General features: G+C 37.1%; 1 protein-coding gene across 1 annotated transcript in view; it reads right to left on the reverse strand.

The window, feature by feature from the left end:
* Cds1 (CDP-diacylglycerol synthase 1) overlaps nt 1-15,199 on the reverse strand; it is a 73,948-nt gene that overhangs the window by 8,643 nt on the left and 50,106 nt on the right. The window contains exons 6-11 of the mRNA XM_070013063.1: nt 13,667-13,725; nt 11,540-11,622; nt 10,192-10,279; nt 7,663-7,731; nt 5,399-5,551; nt 531-650 (exon numbers count right to left, since the gene is read on the reverse strand). Coding sequence (XP_069869164.1) covers nt 531-650; nt 5,399-5,551; nt 7,663-7,731; nt 10,192-10,279; nt 11,540-11,622; nt 13,667-13,725 — 572 coding nt within the window. The remainder of the gene's footprint in view (nt 1-530; nt 651-5,398; nt 5,552-7,662; nt 7,732-10,191; nt 10,280-11,539; nt 11,623-13,666; nt 13,726-15,199) is intronic.

Consider the following 15,199-nt stretch of genomic DNA (forward strand, 5'->3'; position numbering starts at 1 on the left):
AACAACAAACCCTCATACTTGGATTCGTGGATGAACACGCATGAGAACAGTATTCCACGTGTCTACCAACATCAAGAGAACATGCCATTTCTATAAGAATATGACATGATCCTTAGAAGGTATGAAATTGGCACAACCGAAACCTAACACAAAAGAATACACTCAAACCAGCTAGACACATTTCTATGAGATTGAAAGGAATCACAGGGCTGGGAAGGTGGCTCAGTGGTTAAAGCGCTTGCCTTGCATGCCTGAGGCCCTGGGTTCGATTCCTCAGCACCACATAAGCAAAAAGAAAAAAGCCGGAAGTGGCTCTGTGGCTCAAGTGGTAGAACGCTAGCTTTGAGCTGAAGAGCTGAGGGATAGTGCCCAGGCCCAGAGTTCAGGCCCCATGACCGGACCCAAAAAAAAGGAAGGAATCACAGTGTAATTTTTTGCATATGGATTTAATGGAGACTCATACTGAACCAAATTCCACGAAGATACAGTTTCTATGTTCACTAATAATGCAACACAATCTAAATACACACCTTGATTTTGAAAGCTCTTTTGAATCCACTGGCAAAGAAGCCTCCGAAGGGGCCAATTAAAGATGCGAATGTTGAAAGAGCAACACTGTGTATCTGAAAGGGATACAAGCTCACTGTCTCCTAAAGATGAGAAGAAGAAAAACAAGACAGATATTGGAACAACTGTATTAAAGTTATATCTGAACATGTGCCTCATCTAGGAACCATAATATAAACAGTAAGTCAGAAATGACCCACAACTTTTTTGCTAATTTCACAATAATGGGAGAAAATTACACTTGTAGGCACTCTGTCCTGTCTTCTACTTAGCCAGCACTCTCCAACCCCATGCAAACAAAACATGGGCCAGTTGCGCAGTGATTCTCAAAGTAGTAAATGTTTTCTGGTTCATCTAAGATTTCTGCAACAGTAAAGTTGTACGTAGGGTATGTGACTGAATTAGTTCCTATAAATGCTTTATTTTTACTAGTAGCACTTTGCTTTTATAATTATATAACTTAAACTTTGTACTACACACACACACACACACACACACACACACACACATAATTTTTTTATGTGTATGCTGGGTATGCTGGTCCTGGGGCTTCAATTCAGGTCCTGGGTGCTATATCCTTGAGTTTCTTTGCTCAAGGCTAATGTTCTACCATTTGAGCCTCAATTCCACTTCCAGCTTTTGTGGTGCTTAAATGGAGGTAAGAGTCACACAGACTTTCTTGCCTATGCTGGCTTTGAACCCCGATCGTGAGATCTCAGCCTCCTGAGTAAGCTGGGTTTAGGCATGAGTCACCAGTGCCTGGTATGTGTATATAATTTTATTTAATTGAATATAAGGAAATACAGGAAAGTTGGCTTTTCATCTTAAAACTAAGTTTAAATGCTGCAGAAACACAACAAAAATAAGTTTTTAAAAAAATCTGTCAAGAGCCTGTAATCTCAACTCTTGAGAGCTTGTTGGGCACTTAGCAAAACCATGTCTCAAAAAACAAAAAAAACAACAAAGAAAACAGCAACAACAAAAATACTACCAAAATGAGCATTAGTGAGACAATTACAAATAACTATAGTCAAATTATTTTGCAAATTGATAGCTCTTACTGTCCTTTAAATAACTACAACTTATAGATATCACAAATGTGTGGTCCAAGAAAAATGTTTGGTTTACCAAGTTATGGATCTGCTCTCAAACAACAGGTCTTTCCGTGAATCCTCGATTGGAACCATGGAAATATTATAGCAGGTAACAGGGCAGGGGTATTGAAAAGCTTCTTGAAATCCTTGTGTTACACAAATTACCAGCTCCTCTGGGACACAGCAAAGGCAGTACTCCTCTAGAGGCAAGTTTATAGCTCTGAGCTCCTACATCAACAAATTGGAGAGATCTGAAACTAACAATTTAATGACACATCTAAACCTCCTTGAAAAAGAGCAGCAAGATAAACCCCAATCCAGTAGACGGAAAGAAATAATCAAAATTAAATCAGAATTAAATGAATTAGAATCCAAAAAAACTATAGAAAGAATCAACAAAACAAAGAGTTGGTTCTTCGAAAAACTTAACAAAATTGACAGACCCTTAGCAAATCTTATCAGAAAAAGAAGAGAACACACCCAAATTAATAAACTCAGAGATGAGAATGGAAACATCACTACGGAAACAACCAAGATTCACAACATTATAAGGGAATACTTCTCAAAACTTTATGCTAATAAGTTTGACAACTTGACAGAAATGGACCTTTTCCTAGCAAATATTGACATGCCAAAACTAAACCAAGATGAGTTAAACTATCTTAACAGGCCCATATCAAGCACTGAAATAGAAACAGCAATAAGAGACCTCCCAGCTAAGAAAAGTCCAGGACCAGATGGTTTTACGGCGGAATTTTACAAGGCCTTCAAAGCAGAGCTCACACCAATACTCCTCCAACTCTCCAATGAAATTGAAAGAGAAAGCTCACTACTGAACACATTCTATGAAGCCATCATAACCCTCATCCCAAAACCAGGCAGGGACTCAAAAAAGAAAGAGAACTATAGACCCATTTCTTTGATGAATATTGATACAAAATTTCTCAACAAAATTTTGGCCAATCGACTTCAACAATTCATCCAAAAAATCATACACCACGATCAAACAGGATTCATTTCAGGGATGCAAAGCTGGTTCAATATACGCAAATCAATTAATATTATTCATCACATCAACAGGAGCAAGAATAAGAACCACATGGTTATCTCAGTAGATGCAGAAAAAGCATTCGACAAGATCCAACACCCCTTCATGATGAAGGTTTTGGAAAAATTAGGAATCCATGGAACATTCCTCAATACAATAAAGGCTGTATATGACAAACCTACAGCCAGCATTATACTCAATGGTGAAAAACTAAAGCCATTTCCTCTTAACTCAGGAACAAGACAAGGATGCCCACTCTCTCCACTTCTCTTCAATCTAGTATTAGAATGCCTAGCTACAGCATTAAGACAAGATGCAGACATAAAGGGGATCCAAATAAGGAAAGAAGAAATAAAACTCTCCCTCTTTGCAGATGACATGATCTTGTATTTAAAGAATCCCATAGACTCCACTCCCAAATTACTCAAGCTGATTCAAAACTTTGGCAAAGTAGCAGGTTATAAAATTAACCCCCCAAAATCAATGGCTTTTCTGTATGCCAACAATGAGAAAAGTGTGGCTGAAATTAGGAAAGCAACTCCATTTGTAATAGCCCCACAAAAAATAAAATACCTAGGAATTAACTAAAGAAGTGAAGGACCTCTATGATGAAAACTTTAAAATCTTGAAAAAGGAAATCAACACAGAACTAAAAAAATGGCAAAGCCTCCCATGCTCCTGGATTGGAAAGATTAACATCGTGAAAATGACAATACTTCCCAAGGCTATCTACAAATTCAACGCAATACCTATCAAAATTCCACCCTCATTCTTCAAGGAAATAGAAGAGGCAATCCAAAAATTCATATGGAACAATAAAAGACCCCGAATAGCAAAAACGCTCCTCAACGGAAAGAACACTGCTGGAGGAATATCAATACCAAATTTCAAACTCTACTATAAAGCCATAGTAATCAAAACAGCTTGGTATTGGCATAAGAACAGACCTCAGGACCAATGGAATAGAATTGAAAACCCAGAAATGAACCTACAGACCTATAGCCATCTAATCTTCGATAAGGGAGCTAAAACAATAGAATGGAAGAAAGACAGCCTCTTCAGTAAATGGTGCTGGCAAAATTGGTTAACTACATGTAGAAAACTAAAGCTAGATCCTTATATATCACCCTGCACCAGAATCAACTCCAAATGGATCAAAGACCTTGAAGTCAAAGCAGACACTCTGAAAACATTACAGGAATGGGAGAAACCCTAGGTCTCCTTGGCTCAGGCCGAAATTTTTTGAATAGAGACCCGGAAACACAACAAATCAAAGAAAGGTTGGACAAATGGGATTGCATAAAGTTGCAGAGCTTTACAACATCGGTGTGGGGCGGGGGGGGGGGGGGGGGGAAGTGGGGGGAGGGGGAAGGATTGGGATTGGGGGGGAGGGGGGAGGTTGGGAAGAGATGTGAAGGGTAAACCAAAGGAGGAGGCTGCAATGCTTGGTAAGAAATGTACACATTATCCTGCCCATGTAATTGTAACCCCTCTGTACAGTATGTTCACAAATAAAATTAAATTAAATTAAAAAAAAATCCTTGTGTTACTACTGAGAACTTAAGAAAAGAAATACACTATCGGTTAACCTGCTTCTATAAAAAGGTTAACCATCACAGTTTAATAAAAAGTTTCAGATACACATGTGTCTGCATGAAGACACAAACACGATCAGTCATTTGACTCCTGATAATGACACCACAGTCCTGATGATGTAATGCAGGTCAGCAGTGTTCTACCAGTGGCATGTGAACATCCTTAGGTGTAAGACCTGACCTCAAAGATGGTTGAAATGGCAGCAATGTGCTTTTGGAAGAAAAATTCATTCTTAGAAGCTTCTGTACTAATAGAAAAGAGGGCTTTTTCAATTGATGAATCTTAATTGTTAAACTGAGTCAATTCCAAACTTTTGCATGGTACTTATAAATGTATATGTTGAATTAAAACACTTTTGTACAACTACTTGAGAGATTTTTTTAAATTAAAAAACATGTAGGCAACAGTGACTTACACCTGTAACCCTTGCTAATCGGGAGGCTGAGATCTGAGGATTGTGGGTTTAAAGTCAGCCAATGCAGGAAAATCTACCTACAAGTAACCCCCAAAAAGCTAGAAGTGAAGCTGGGGCTCAAGTAAATGGAAGAGGAAAAGAGCTCAGGAACAGTGCCCAGGTGCTGATTTCAAGCTCCAGAACCAGTGCATGTGCATGCACACACATACACATACACATACACATACACACACACACACACACACACACACACACACACACGCACGCACGCACGCACACGCACACGCACACATACACACAATTTCCAGCTTGTAAGTTGAGTCAAATTTATACTAGTAACATGTAAAACTCATTCTAACCATTTGGTTTGTAAAAAAAAATCTACTGGGATTTTTTAAATACTTTAAAAATAAATATAAAATAAAATTACCACCAACATTTAAATTATTAAGTAAACATACACCTCATACATAAATGATGTGTAATACACATTTTATGCTTCAGAAAGAAATCACAAGGGATAGGGGATATTATCCCTGATAATCAAACAGGAAAGCCACTTTTACACTATGAAGTTAAAAGTGCTGCAGAAATTGTTTCCTCTGTAAAAACAAATCTGACTTTTCAAGGAAGCTTAGTGTTTGGATGAAGCATCCCCAGCTGTGTGTTCATTCTTACCCTTCTCAACACTGCCTTTAGGAAGGGAGGAAGAGAGTAACTCTGAAGCTGGAAAAGTTCGGAGGGCTCACATTCTGTAACAAAAGAGTTGACATCGCTTCTGTATTCCACTGGGCAGACAAAGTACTGGTATTTGGATAACATATAGGCAGCCTGAAGAACAAAGCAGGTGTTTGTGAAACATTACCCAAACACAAATGAGCGTGTGTGAGAAAGCTCAGACGTGCAACGCTAAAATTTCTATAAACAGTCCACTATACATTTGTAAAATTAGAAGGGTAACAGTTGTCCACTGAACAACTTGAAAAACCTTTAGAAAGCAAAAGGGGTTTTGAAAGCAGTGAGAACTCCATAGGAGTTCACAAAGTGGGAGGGGGGAAAAGGCTGATTTGACCATTTAGAAAAAGCATTATGGCAAGATCTTATTTGCCACCTCCACCCCTGTTGTTGTTTTCATGGGGCTTCAACTCAGAGCCTGAGAACTGTTCCTGAGCTTTTTCACTCAAGGCTAGTGCTCACTCTACCACTTTGAGCCACAGTGCCACTTCTGGTTTTCTAGTGGTTAGTTGGAGATAAGGGTGTCATTACTTTCCTGCCCAAGCTGGCTTCAAAGTATGATCCTCAGATCTCTGTCTCCTGTGTAGTTAGCATTACAGACATGAACTATCCATGCCCAGCCAAGATCTTAAAGTACATATAACTAAATCTTAACAAGTTAAGAAGCTATGAAGAGTCAAGGACTGAATTGTGAAAGTACTTAATGTTTTATTTTTACTTTTTAATGTTTAAATATTGGCCTAAGATTGGATCCTTGCTCACTATTCCATTTACCAATTATCATCTAATCAATATTGTATTTCAGAACTTTACTTTTTTAATCAAATTTCATTTGGCACTTTCAATCAGAATAAATTAAGTTTATAAATTATTGGTGGTTGGGCTGGGAAGGTAGCTCAGTGGTAGAACGCTTGCCTTGCATGCATGAGGCTCTGGGTTCAATTCCTCAGCACCACATAAGCAAAAAAAAAAAAAAAAAAAAAAAAGCTGGAAGTGGCGCTGTGGCTCAAGTGGTAGAGTGCTAGCCTTGAGCTGAAGAGCTGAGGGACAGCGCCTGGCCCAGAGTTCAGCCCCCCAAAAATAAATAAATTATTGGTGGTTATGGTGTTCCCCCATCTAGAAAAGCAGCACATTACCATGTACTTGTATATTTACCCTCTCTCAAAGCTTCATGTATAGTTACTGTAATGTTTTGATATAATATTGTGCATAAACATCACCAGACATCTTTTAATAAAAACCTAAATTCTACAATCTTTTTTTTTAATTTTTAATTTTTTGGGTCCGGTCGTGGGGCCTGAACTCTGGGCCTGGGCGCTGTCCCTCAGCTCTTCGGCTCAAAGCTAGCGCTCTACCACTTGAGCCACAGCGCCACTTCCAGCTTTTTTCTTTTTGCTTATGTGGTGCTGAGGAATTGAACCCAAGGCCTCATACATTCAAGGCAAGCGCTCTACCACTGAGCCACCTTCCCAGCCCCAAATTCTACAATCTTAAACTAATTTTTAAACAAAAAGAATACCCATTATCTAAGTGTTAAAAGTTAACCTTAGGTGGGCCACTGGTGGCTCATGCCTGTAATCCTAGCTACTCAGGAGACTGAGATCTGAGGATCCCAGTTAGAAGCCAGCCTGGGCAAGAATGTCTGTGAGACCCTTATCTTCTCTAAACTACCAAAGAAGCTAGAAATGGAACTGTGGCTTGAGTGGTAGATTGCTAGCAGGAACAGCACCCAGGCCTAGAGTTCAGGCCCCACGACCAGCACACATACACAAAAAAAGTTAACATTAATATCTACTTAGAATTAACTTGTCCTTCAAGTTGGTCTCACAAGCAGGAACTACCAAGTGAGCCAAGTAACCACAGTGTTAAGAAATCAGAGCTCTTCAACATCATATGCGTATCTGCTAGGCTGAAAGACACTCCTTCCTGGAGCAGTATGAACCCCACAGGGCGAAGCAGCTTTTGAAAACTACCAAAACTCAGCAGCACAATGGTGAATCTCATCACCCTGGGGTAAGGCTAAGATATAAATTTTGTTAAGTTCCCAATTTGTTCTAATATGTAGCCAGGATGAAAACTATTGGGTACAAAATGTGCTCTGTTTAGGTTTAAATAAGAACTGTAGAATTTTAAGGTTTGACTTCTTTCAAGATTCAAAGTCGACTCAGTACAATTTTTCAAAATATAGAGTTCATAGTAAAACTCACAATGAATCCAAACACGACAGTAGAAAAGAAACCACCAATGAATCCTTCCCACGTTTTTTTAGGAGACAACTAGAAAGATCAAATAAATAAAGAAGAGTTATTCACTTAAAAAAAAACACATATTCCATATGCAAACACTGCTCAAGGTGTCCGCTCAATACCTTCTATAGCTCTCCTTGTTTTTCTTATAACTGTCTGAATTATTTTCCCTTCATCCCATGATCTTTATCTATCTTAACTAGCATCTAGAATTTCTAACATGTGGAATCTGCTATGAATATTTGTTTCTGTGAAGTAATTTGCTTTTTTCCTATCAAAGAGCCATCAACTCTATGTTGAGAAAATCATCCCATAATTTTTATGGTTCTCTGGGAAAAGTACAATTCCAAGGGTGTGAGACTAGTGTTAACCTACTAACCAAAATTTGAATACAACCAAACACAGACATCATAGAATACCATCTACCTTTATGTTTTCTCCTCCCTTGCTTCCTTGTCTTCCTTCCCTTTCTCCCTTCTTTTTCTTGGTGGGAATGTGGCTAGTTGTGTGGGGGAAAGGGAACACAGGATCTCAGTATGTATGAAGCTCAGGCTGGCCTAGAACTTGTGATCTGCCTCAGCAAGTTGTCACCATGCCTAGCTCAAGTTTTCATACATTTCTACTGCACTATGTATACAAGAAATCTTTTTTCTCAATGAAATACTCCACAGCCTGAAATTCAAGTATTTACAAATTCTCCTTGCCCTTCCTCTCCTCTCCCTAGCCTCTTCCTCCCACTTTTTGTTTTTTAACAATCTATGTCTGTCTACAAAAAGAAAAGAACTTGTTGTGCTTATAATAATGGATAGTGTTTGCTTCACCACTGGGCTATTGTTTCCAGGTCAATGGGGCATTCAGGGAAAAAAGGGTGGAGAAATCTGGAACCTGGTGATGCAGGGACAAGAGGAGGTAGGAATGGACTGTACTGATTGCCCCAAACAACCGTATTAGATAAGGACTGAAATGTGTGCGATGATTTAGTCATCTAGAGATCACAGATGATCTTTGGAATAGCAGTGACAGAAGCTGAACATTGGAGAGAAGTACATGAGAAGTGGGTATAAGCCAAGATACCTAAGCTCTCTGTATGCCCATTGTCCTGATGTTCATAACCCCTCAAACCAACACAGTTGGCAGCCATGGTACCTTTTCAAGGTCTCTAACAGGCCTGTCTTAGGAAAGGAACATAATATCATGAGCTATGAATGGACTCAAATTCAAGATTAAAACTGGCTTTATCAAATCAAGGTGACTCACCTCATATTATGAGTTAATTACTCAATCATCTAGGTTTATTATACAACTAATCCAGACTGAAAAAATAACTAGAAGGCAAAGTTCAAAATCATATTCTTCTCCATCTCTAGCAGTCTTTCTGAAATAATTCTTAAGCCAAAAGCTTGGCGTGCACAGACTCCTGGAATATTTGTTCATTTGATACAGCAGCTTTAGACATATTTCAAAGATACATACCAGCCTGCAGTATCCATGCAGCTCAGCCTGATGCTGAGTTTGGATTCTCACAGGGAAAAGGGTTGACCAAGATTTTCTGAAGGATAGGAAGTCCCTGCATTCCTCACTCCAGGAATATTTCTCCAGGAACCTTCACTCACTCTGAACAAACAGCATGATAATTCTAAACAATGGCCTTAAATCCCTCCAAAGCAGTCTCTGAATGAGAACATCAAAGTAATTAAGTAACTGGGCTGGGGACTTTGTTCCAGTTGCCAAGGACCTGCCTAGTAAGTTTGAGGCCCTGAGTTCAAATCCCACTTATGTAAAAAAACAATATATATATAAGAACACTATTGAAGAATTTTCTTACTCTGTGAAGTTAGTGACTCCTGTCTGAAGTCCCAATGTGAAAGCAAGTTTTCTTTAAAGAAATTAGTTCTAGCAAAAGGTCTGATTTCCATTTGTTTCTTTCCCCAAATAAGAACTGTGTAACTAGATTCCATCTGTTCTGGTAAAATGACCTTGCTTATCTCTTCATCTCCACTACCCATGAGGAGAATCAAATCTAAGGTAAAACAAAATGGTCTGTCCAAGTACACGCTCCTTCTGCTTTCTGTCATTATTTTTCCACTCCCTCAGTATTTTACCATAAGTCTCTCAAATCTTTTCTAAATATGAATTTGTGTGTAAAATCTGAAGAAATGAGAAAAGGGTATATGAAAATGGTATAATTTGCTCTTTGAAAAAATTGGAAAAGAAAGGGATAGTTGAGGAGACAAGTTGAGAGGAAAGCAAATGAACCTTCAAGAAGCAGGGTCAGTCATGGGGCCCAGCCTGTACCAGAGCCAGTAAACACTGATGAAGAACCCAGAAAGAATTAATGGCCCTTACACTATAGTTACTAAATACAGGTAAGGAAAATCCCAAGCACCTGAGAATAAACAAAAAAAAATGTGCAACAGCAAAAAAGTTGTAGGAAATGTTTTCCAGAATCTAATCTTTAAGGCTATGAGAGGAGCTTGCTTTTTCCATTACCTTAATTAATGGAGTTCTTCCAAAAAAAAATCCAAAAAGGTAAGCAGTGATGTCATTGCAGATAACACTTGATATTGGAACAAGGAACCTTAAAAAAAAAAGTCAGCAGAAACAGCCTGAATGATTAAGTAGCAAATATTTTTATATGTTATGAGTCATTATGAACCAAGATAATAATCATTAAGATTATACTCTGGCCTAGTTCAGAACACGACACATGACAAAACATTAGCAGAAGCAATAAATAACCATATTTGCTCATTTAGCCATTAAGCACAGTAAAATCTATAAGTAACAGTACTAGAGCGTTGCTGAAAAATAACAATTTCTATAGTCATGAATATTTACATTTGAGTTTTATGAGGAACAAGTTATAAAGTATGAGATTTCTTTTAAGAAAAACAGCCTTTTAAATGGAAATGAATCATTGATGTAGACAGATTATAGTCTGATAAAATAGTATCAAGTTCTTAATGAAAATTCTATTTTATAAAATATTAATTTTAATTCTTTCTTTGTAAGTCTATGATTGCATTAAACTCTTTCACTTGTATATAACCTACTTACTTCAGTAACTGTCTTCCATTGATAAAAATATTTTATATGGCAGACAAGCTTAAAATAAGTAATTCCTAGTTTTAATACAGACACATGCACACATATAAGTTTTAGCAAAAATCATAAGCTGTTGAAGTAATAAAACTTATCTTGACAAAACCCAACAACTCTAAAAAAATATTAGCTACTAAGTTAAAAAGGATTATGGCCAGTCTTTATATATAACTTTCCATTATATATAACTTTCCATTTTTCTTCCGTCCAACTAGTTAAATAATAAATTCTAGAAGTTTTGACTAATAAAAATGCTTGCTCTAGCTACGGGCTCCTACCACAGAGCTGGTAGGTCAGCACAGGGAGTCTGGAAGCTACTCCCACGGAAGCAGACAACTAGAGAGAGCAGACAACTAGAGAGAAAGCACTTCTGACAGGGCTGGCAAGCACAGTCTCATATTCTTCTGTATTCCATATAAACAAAAAAATCTTTGAAGTCTAGCCTTTGTAAAAAGTAAAAAGTCACTCTACTATCATCTACAAAGGCAACTGTTTAGGTTCTTCATGAGAACTTTCTGCATTTTACTTGGAACTTTAAGTAAAGTTTCTAAGGGTTAATGAAGCATTTTGTCTTCAGTTGCCAAACAATAAGCAAAACTCAAGTTATTGAAATGGAATAGGAGAACAAAATATAACTAATAGGTTTTAGCAGAAATCTGTAAGATACTGGCCCATGTTAAAAAGTTTTTATAAAACTAGACATAAAATACAATGCAGCATAATACTGTTCCCTTACCATATCATGCCTTCAAACAGATTTTGGATGACAAGATGTGACTGAGTAACGATTATCAGTAAAGTGACATGAGTCCATGCGAACTGTTAATAGCCCAACAATACAAAAATTAGCAAACACAACTGATCATTGCAGCCAAGGAAGCAAGAGCAATTAAGGCACAAACTTACGCCATGACTTTGAGTCAAAATAAGGTGAAGAAAAGGTCATACAAAATAAGTGCAGTTAGTAAATTATATTCATTATATTGCCTATTAGAATGTTGGAATAATGAAAACATTTAACAAAGTGATCTTAATTTATACAAAAGGGAATGGTAATAGCTGTGACATAGTCTACTAAGTTTAAAAAAACACATATACTTGATTTAAATAATGAAAAATTTATGATGCTACTGTGGCATTTAGAGAGAAATATTATACCCTCTGGGTGCATTCTGCAGTTATAAAAAATGTTTAAAAGTACTTTTTCTTTAGAAGTTTACTATGGTAACTTTTCCTCATAAAGAGTTATTTCTAATTTCAAATGATTCAAAACAGCAGGATTCAACTGTCCTTAGATTATATTTTTTTTCATATTTGAAGTTGATCTTCACAGGTCTTCAATGACAGAATTTAGTGTTAATTTTTCAAACACTGCTATTTCATCCATGTAGCACAATCACTGTGGGTAGAATGAAAACCAAAAGAAGCTACTGCTCCAATGCATTAGTCATTATTTTAATTGAGATTTAAAAGATGACCTTTCAAATTCCCTAGATAATATAATACAACTACTTCCACAGTGCTTTCCCTGTGCTGGGGATTAGCAACCCAGAGCTGGTGAAGTTCATGGGAGGATGTAAGTACGTTCTATGAAAATGCTATGGTATTTTATGTGAAGGCCTTACTCAAAGGGATTTTGGTAGTCACAGAACCAAGAGACTTGGTGAAAACACCGAGAGGATTTTATTTTCACAGAAGTTCTTTTATTTTCTAATTTGATTATCCAAATATTTTTCTAATAGTTTTACTTTCAGATTCCCTGAAACTAAGAATGTAAGGAACAGTTTCCCACCAACGATAATTAACAGACTGTCTTTTTTTTTTTTTTTTTTTTTTTTTTTGCCAGTCTCAGGGCTTGGGTTCTGTTGCTAAGCCTCTCTGTGCTCAAGGCTAGCACTCTACCACTTGAGCCACAGTACCACTTTTGGCTTTTTCTGTTTATGTGGTACTGAGGAATCAAACCCAGGTTTTATGCATGCTAGTCCAGCACTCTACCACTAAGCCACATTCCCAGCCCAACAGACTGTCTTAAGACAAAAAAGCAAAGCACCAATAGGAGATATAGTCCAAGTCTAATGTAAGTCTTATTAACACATAAATTCACAAATCTATATACTAAATTTTATTTTAGTCTGATTATCAGCTGTACATTCAGAAAACTTCAGTTTACAAAGTATACATTTCATAAAACATAAACTTTGATTTACTTAGCAAAATTCTCTGTGTAAAAAGGAATTTCTATGTTTAACCAAAACTAGCAAGAAAATATCCTCAGCCTGCTTGCTTTACACTCATGCTACCCATCTGGGAACATAATTGACTTCCAGCAACCAATGGAGTAGATGTTTCCTACACCTAACTATCCAGGAGACTGAAAATGTTTCAAATTTCTACATAATCAGGGAATTTAAATAATTTAAAATTCTTCATCTTTGCAATTTTTTAACAAAAATTTTGAGAAGACTTAACATTTTTTGTTTTTGTGCAGGACTTAGGGCTTGCACTCAGGACCTGGGTGCTGTGCTTGAGCGCTTTTGCTCAAGGCTAGCACTCTACAACTTGATCCACAGATTCATTTCCAGCTTTTTAGCGAATCACTGGAGATAAGAGTCTCACAGAATTCCCTGCTCTGACTGTCTTTGAACCATAATCCTCAGATCTCAGCCTTCTGAGTAACTAGGATCACAGGCTTGAGTCCCTTGTACCAGGCTACAAAATCTTTCAACTTCCAACACTACGTTTATTGGTCTTCCAACACTGAGATATAGAAGATATCAAGTAGTGGATTAGATTATATCTCTTCACTATACAAAAAAAAAAAGAAGTAGGGTTTTGTAACTACAAAATAAAGGTTAATACACACCATATAAAACTGCAGCCGATAGTGTTTCTTCACCAAGCTCAGCACAAACATGCAGAAACCTGTTCAAGAACAAAAACATGTGCTTGTTGTGCAACTCTGTATGAAGCATGAACTCCTGAATCAAATAAAGCAACGTCCTTTCATCATGTGTAGGCATATTTCATTTATTCATATGCCATTTCTCTTACTAAATTAAGCATTTTAATGTTTCTTAAGGAAAACAATTTCAAAGTGCCATGACACAATTTCAACATGTCTTTTGCATAAATTAAACAATTCACGTGAGCATGGAAAAGAGACCTGCAATTTCAGTTGAATAAAATTTATTTGTTATGTCAATTCAAGAATGGGCTAGTGGTATAACACTAGTAGAGTACTTCTCCAGTATATGCAAGGCCCTGGGTTTGGTTTCCTAGTACAGCACAAAAGAAAGACACACACACTAAACTTGTTCAACCACTTTGTAAAGTAGTATAGAGGTTCCTCAAAAGACTAAACATAGAGCTCCCCTATGACCCAGCAATCCCACTTTTGGACATTTGCCCAAACAATCACAAACAAGGCCGTACTAAAGCCATCAGCACAACTATGTTTATTGCAGCATTATTTATCATAGCTAAGATATAGAACCAATCCAGATGCCCCTCAGTACATGAATAGATCAGTCAGAAAGAAGGACACCGCCCCATTTGTTAGGAAATGGAAAGACTTCGAAAAAAATTATATTAAGTGAAATAAACCAGGCCCAAAGAAACATAGGTCCCATGGTTTCCCTTATTTGCAATAACTAGTATATGTCTAGGATAATCTTACCAGATAAGAAGCAGAAACTGTCGAAAGCTATGTACATAGATGCTAAGCAAAATGAACCCAAGATAGGGACACAGAGGTTTTATCTTTGTCACTATTGCTTTTAATGTACTACGTGATTTTTTTATTTCTTTTGTATGTTCTTCCCCCAGGGTATAACCTCTGTTATCACTGTATCTGATTCCTGTGCCTTAAATCTTGTATATATATATTTTTTTTTTCTAATTTGAGGAGGGGAAAGGAAATAACAAAATGCTGAATCAAGGATACAGGTTGACTCATTGTAACAATGAGATGTACAAGACACTATATTGAAAATGAACTTTACAACTTGGTGGGGTGGGGAGGGAAGGGATGGTAGGGGACAAACAAAGGAGGGGGTAACAATGCTCAATAGGAAATGTACTCATTACCTTACTCAAGTAACTGTATCCTCTCTGTACATTATCTTTACAATAAAAAATATATATATAAAGAAAGACATAATCAATTCATAAGAGTATATACAGAATGTATTCCATCACTACACAATGTGAAAATTAACGACAATCATTATGTCAGCTAACATACATTGAACACGTGGGTTTCAGTTTCAAACTTTTTCTATATATTAACTCCCAGATCCTTTCAATATCCCTGTGATACAGGCACCTATATCATCTCTATTTGTACAGATGAAGAAAAATGCATAGAAAGGTTTGGTAATGTACTAAAGGTCACAAG

Source organism: Dipodomys merriami, unplaced genomic scaffold (genome assembly GCF_024711535.1).
Source record: "Dipodomys merriami isolate MVZ:Mamm:240054 unplaced genomic scaffold, mDipMer1.0.p SCAF_9, whole genome shotgun sequence".
NCBI classification, from domain to species: Eukaryota; Metazoa; Chordata; class Mammalia; order Rodentia; family Heteromyidae; genus Dipodomys; species Dipodomys merriami.